Source organism: Cariama cristata, unplaced genomic scaffold, assembly GCF_000690535.1.
Source record: "Cariama cristata isolate BGI_N322 unplaced genomic scaffold, ASM69053v1 scaffold22532, whole genome shotgun sequence".
Classification (NCBI taxonomy): Eukaryota; Metazoa; Chordata; class Aves; order Cariamiformes; family Cariamidae; genus Cariama; species Cariama cristata.
The window spans coordinates 5,488-11,697 of NW_009603549.1; the positions used below are offsets into that span (position 1 = coordinate 5,488).

At 47.8% G+C, this 6,210-nt stretch overlaps 1 protein-coding gene across 1 annotated transcript in view; it reads left to right on the top strand.

The window, feature by feature from the left end:
• Positions 1-573: 573 nt before the first annotated feature.
• KIAA1467 (KIAA1467 ortholog) overlaps positions 574-6,210 on the top strand; it is a gene marked incomplete at its 5' end in the record, with an annotated part of 14,920 nt that continues 9,283 nt past the window's right edge. Inside the window, 3 exons of the mRNA XM_009695251.1 lie at positions 574-966; positions 1,922-2,020; positions 4,661-4,849. Of these exons, the coding sequence (XP_009693553.1) occupies positions 574-966; positions 1,922-2,020; positions 4,661-4,849 (681 nt within the window). The remainder of the gene's footprint in view (positions 967-1,921; positions 2,021-4,660; positions 4,850-6,210) is intronic.

Sequence of the window (6,210 nt, forward strand, 5' to 3'; positions counted from 1 at the left end):
GCAGGGCAGCAGCTGTGGCACACTGGAAGGCAGCAGTGCTGCTTGGACCAGGCAGGAGGAGAAGGGGAAAACTGAGTTGCAGAGAGAGGCTCCTTCGGAGAACACAGACTACAAGAGAAGAGGGGCTGTGTCAGGATTAGAGACTGGCAAACACTAAAGGGGTTCAGAGGCTGAAGTCAGGAGTGCTGCGGTTTGGGTACCCAGAGCATTAAGCATGACTTCTGGTTATTGTGTCTTGTTACCAAACAGGAAAGTATTAGAATTAAATCAGCCATGAATTCCATATATATTCCATACATACGTGTGTGTATGTATATCTACATATGTATATAGATATTACATGTGTACACCTTTACCTTTGGGAAGTAAACTGGTGGCATCTTTTCTCCTGCAGCTGCTGCTCTGAAACATGGTCAGACCCTGCCTTTTCCCTCACACCTCTCACTTGGATCCATGCAAAATGCAGACTGCGCCCTCATCCCTTCTGTGTCCCTCTCCACTGCCGCCTTTTCTCCACTGAGGTCCTGCAAAAGTGAGGAACTCATGCTTTATTGTCCCCATCTCTTTCCTCAGGAAAGAAGAGCCCGGACCTTGGGGAATACGATCCCCTCACTCAGGCTGACAGTGATGAAAGTGAAGATGACCTGGTACTCAACATCCAGAAGAACGGGGGGGTCAAGAATGGGAAGAGCCCTCCCGAGGAGGTTCAGGACCCTGACTCTGATGTGGAGGTTGGGATGACAAAGCAGCACACGTCAGAGAGCGCTCCCGAGGGTTATCCTGCAGAGACGGCTGGGAGTTTGGAGCAAAAGGCTGCTCCCTCCCTCATGCCATACCTGCGCACAGCGATCTTTTTGCTCACTGTGGTGATCTCGATGATTCTTGTGTTGGTGTGCGCATTTCTAATTCCCTGTCCCCCTAGAGACTTGCATAACACCTGGAACCGCAACCTAGGTCAGGGAGCAGGTGAGAAAGCCCCAGGAACAGCATCTGGCATGGGGGAGGTGGCAGCTCCCAGGCTGGGCATCGGCGGGAGAGACCTATCTGGGAGAGCCAGGTCGGAGCAGAGGCCGTTCCTCACCACTGCAGATGCGCCGAGGTAACAGACAGGCGGCTGTGTCCTGCGCACTCTTCAAGCTGAGGCCTGTGAAATCTGGCATCAATAGATAACAGTGCCACAAAATCTTGTCTCTGTCAACACCAAAAAACATTTTGACTCTTCTCCCATCCTGCCTTTTTGTTCAGATGGCACGCTCTGTTCCAGATGGAGATAGCCTAGCCTGCTTTAAAACATAGCACCTCCCTCTACATCCTGGGCTTCAGCAGCACCTCCACGCTGAGGCGCGTGAGTGTGTTCGGGAGGAGAGGGATAGAAATCTTTTTGTCTTCTGACTGGCTTAACTAACCTTACTTCTTTTGTCTTCTTGTCCTGCTTGAATCCGTAAATCAACATTCGGGATCTTTTGTCATCCTATACAGGCCACTGGAAACATTTCTAAAGTACCTCCCGTTCTGACTTCTGCAGTAAAGTAACAGTGGTTTGTGAAATAATTCCTGCCAGGTCTAGATATGTCTCTCCCTCCTTGCTTTCTGCCCGTGGCTTTGAAATCTAAGCCTCTCATAAGATATGTGGCTCCCGCATCACCTCAGAAAGTAAAGTGGGAAGCAGAAATCTTTTTCTGTTAGCTCCTGCATTTTACCCTTTCCTTTCTCTGATTCAGATGCTACATTTCTGCCTTTCCATGCAATCAAAGATTGTGCCGTGGTGTGAGCTGCCTGGCATTGGTGGTTCCCTAGCAGACTCCATGAGGCTTGGCTGTCCCTGAGTCTCTTTTCTGGGTCAGCCCTCCTCTCCCAGGGTGGAAAATGGGCTGGGTGGCCTGTTTAACAGCAGTGCGGTGATCCTCTGTGACTGTTGCAGGTGGTGTGTTATCCCCACTGGAGCTGTGTGATGTGAACGGCGACGGGCTCCCTGACATCCTCATTGTCTTCACTGCCTTGATGAATGCGAGCGTCATGGGTAAGCACCATGGCTCCTTTCCATTCCTCTTCCTGTATGTGTCAGTACAGACATTTGTTGTGTTTGTCTTATGGGAAGAGTTCCTGCCACTGCAAATCCACTGCTTTACTCTTTTCAGAGTTCCTTAAAATGGCTGATGTACTGTGTCTGTGCTTTGTCATGCTGTTCATAATTTTCATTGCAAACCTGTGCTCCCATACCTGTTGGTCAACGTCATCTATTTCCCCTTATCTTATCTTGGGGCAAGTCCATCTCTTTGTCCTGTATTGGTGTCCTGTATTGCTTGGTTTGGGGGCAAAGATAAAGCGATCAGAAAGCACTGCTCTACAAATAGCAACCAGAAATAAGGTGGGTTTTTTCCCCCCTTGTTATCTCTGGGAGCCCTTCACAAAAGAGCTCAGTCTAACTGCCTCCATTTTACAGGCATAGAGGTGAAAGCACAAAGAAAGGAAGTGGCTTGACAAAGGTCACAAATGAGATTCAGCGGTAGAGTTTCAACTCTTTCCTCATCTGTGGTTCGGTGTCCTCATCATTACCAAGGGTAGTTGACGACAGGAACAGTGATGGCAGAGCTGACTGTTGGAGCGCTCTGGTTCTTCTGAACTAGCCAGTTGCTTGCCAAAAGGGAGCATTACGGACTTTTTTAGAGCAGCTGTAGGTCAGTGTTGCAGGAAACACCTTCACCTTACTGCCTTTTTCTCCAAGTCATGCCATATACTTGCCAAATCATTGTTAATTCACGGATAATAAACTGGCTGATGGTGGGGAAGCTACCATGCCTGGCTGTTTAGCAGATATCGCCCAGCTTCCTCCTCCTGGCTGCTTTTGCTTTCTCTGTTACCCCTCACACCCCTCAGGTAAGATAGCAGCAGCCTGCTGATACTGGCCACTGTTGCACAGGGGCTGCCAAGCCCACGGGCATCCTGTTGCGCTGGGCTTCTGAACTCCTGGAGGTTCCCAGCTGCCTGCTGTACGGCGTCTGCCCAGCCTGGCATAACCTAAGATTATGTGAATCTCTTCAGTCTCAGAGATGTATCCAGGGAGTAAGCGTACATCGCACAGCCCGAGGACAACTCTTGTGGGAGCAAAATGCCTTGGCTCTTCACAGAGTAGGGTAATAAAAATATAGTTAGAGGATAGGGAAAATGGTGCTTCTCCGTGGCCCAAGCAAGGCCCTTGCTATTTCACAGCAAGTCCTATAGAAATAAACCTATGAGCAGAGACAAAACTGTGGAGTAAGTTAAAAAAGAAAGGAGGGAGGGAGATACTGTTGACGTAAAGGCTGCGTTGAGTTTGTAGAGGTAGTCCTTGCATTCTGTATTTTGCTGTTGAGTTGTATTTATCTTTCATCGCAGACATATGTACAGTTCTCAGCATGCTCTGAATGGAACTAGTCATACCTAGCTGCATCCTGGGCTATAGCTATGCTGGAAGACAAAAAGCAGCCGCTAAAGCAGGTATAGGCACATCATAATCCTAAACGCACATGACTGGACATCAGCCCTCCTGTAGCTTGTGCTCAGAGCATTCACACAGTGTCAAGTAGAGATAAGCTCAGGATAGGTACCTGATGGAGCAAGTTATGACATCGTTAGCAGTTTCTCCAGCTTGTACACACAACAGCTGTGAGCTGCATTCAGGAGTTAGTTGTTCTTGGTCCCTGCCAACCCAATGAAGAGAACTTGGGCTGGGGCAACCCCTTAGCATAAGCCAGATGATTTTTGATTTGAGAAGACAGTGAGTTTGATTTAGAGAGTGGACTCAGACTTGCTTTTAGCCAGTCGCCCAGATGCACCCTTTGTGTAGGCAAGTCACGTGCTGTTTTGCTAGTAGTCAACAGTTTTGCCAGGAGTCAAGTGAGACTGTTCTTATTTTGAAATGTATGGGAGTTCACCTTAAATTGTGATATGAGCATACCGGGTGGAGATTACAGTGACCACAATTATATCTGATGGCAGACTGAGCTAAAAGTTGCTGACATTTGCAGTCAGAGCCAACAGTCAATTGCAACAGCATAGAGCACTTTTTTTTTACAATTATTTTGTGGTAACCAGTGAATTAGTAAAAGACCAGTGAGTTACACCAATTGGTTGCATTCAGTCTGTTTTTCGCAGTAGTAAAACTCATTTGGAAAACAAAGGAAAAAGCTCTCACACTGCCAATCACCTTCTGCTCCTCCAGAATTGCAAACAACACAAGACTTTCATGTGAGGTGACATCTGCCTTGGGAGTCACTTGAGGTTTGCCCTTGTGCTAGCCATTGTCTCGAAGGGAAGGGATCAGAAGGATCAGCCTGGTTTGACAGCAGTACATTTCACACCAGGAAGTCAGCACAACTGAGTGGGTTGTCCCCAGGATCTTGGTTCCTCTGTGCCCAGCTGACCACATTTCTTGCTGCGAGCTCACGTCCAACCTCCATGATTGTCTGCCTTGTTGGTGAACAGCCCAGCTTGTCTGGGGATCCCTGCTAGGCTCTGCAGGCAGAGAGGCTCAGCCATGGGATGGGATTTGGCCTTTCCTTTCAGGCAGTGTGGATGTGACTGGCTTGAGCCACTCAGCTCTAGGAGCTGAGACCACAGGCAGCATGGACATAGCCTCTGATGGCACGGGATTTCACTCTGTCTTTTCTGCCTCTTCCAGGTGTCTCTAGGCCCTCCGTAACTGTGGTGGCCCTTTCTGGTATGAATGGCAGCACCCTGTGGTCCATCCAGCTTCCAGAGGAGACTCGGAGTGTGCAGTGCAAAGGGTTGTCCCTGGGAGCACCTGCAGAGCCCGTCTGCCTTGTTACAGGAACATCAAAATTCCTCAGCCTTCTCAGTGCCTCCACAGGTAGAGTCAACTACCAGCATGTTAGAAATATTCTACTGCTTTTTTGCTTGCTTTGAGTGACTAAGAAGCATGAGTGATTCAGTGGTGGCACTTCGTGGTGGCTGTAATCTAGTGACACACAGGAAGGAGTCAGAGCACTAATGAATTTCTAGTTACACACCATAAGAGAATCCAAACCATTGCTGCTCTGTGACAGCATCTTTATCCTACTGTCTCAGAACATTTCAAAGTGTTAATCTTATCCTGTAGCATCCCCATGGCATAAAGGATATGTAAGGTCTGCCCTCATCAGCACTGAGCTGTTGGTACAACTCAGCACCTACCTAACAGCACTGAAAAGCTGAACACCATTCTTGGAGAAGTTATATGAGGACAGGTGCTACAGCCAGGAAACCTTCCAGAGAAATTAGGCCCATGGAAGAATTGATTAGTTGTGAATGAATATTGCATTTTTAATCACTTGATTGTGTGCACCTCCATTCTCTGATTGCTCTTTGTTCTACCACATTAATTCAATGGCAGAAATATTCATAGGTAGGTATAGGGATGTTTTTGGAGTCAGAACAGAGAATGGAGACATACAAGAAACCTCAGGTTTAAGTGACAGATCCAGTCAATGAGCAGCGGCACTTACCCTTCACATGCTTGTGGGGACCAGATTACTTGCACAGTGTTTGTATGGTCAGGACCATAGGCCGTCTCCTTTACCAGCAGTAGTAGTGTTATTAGCGTGCGTGAGCGTTTGCAGGTCTGGCCTTTGGTTTCCTTGGTCACGCAGGGGCAAATCCTTTCTTACAGAGCTGCAGGAGCAGCAAAGCATTTTTGAACTCTGATTGAAAAGGCCAAAGTGTTGGCAAAAGAATAATGGAAAAGTAATAGCATGGAATTTCATTTTGCCTTTTTTGTGTGTTTATTTGCCAATTTGCAAATCGGGTTTTACTGAGTTTCCATCTGGATCCATGCTGGACTGCAGTGACATCACGTCTGCTAACATGCTTTCACCCTGAGGTGGAGTCAGCATGCCATGCTGGGGTGGCTGTTTGCTGCTGGGAATTTAACTGAGACACAGATTTGCACTTTGAATATCAGAACTGCCCATCTGTTCCCTTTCCTGGCATCTACCTACAGGCTTTACTGCTGGCTGAGGAAAACAACTGCTGTCCTGCAGAGCAGCACTCTGATTTAGGTTCCCCTTCCAAGAGTGAACCTCAAATAATCTCTGCCATTTCAGGAATTGGTTTGGACTCAGGTCTTTCTAGAGAGGTGCTAAGAAGGAAGCACAGCAGGACTTGAGGCATGACTCAAAGACAGTCTGAAGAAATGCTGGGGAAAGAACTTTGCTTCCCACTGCAGCTTGCCCC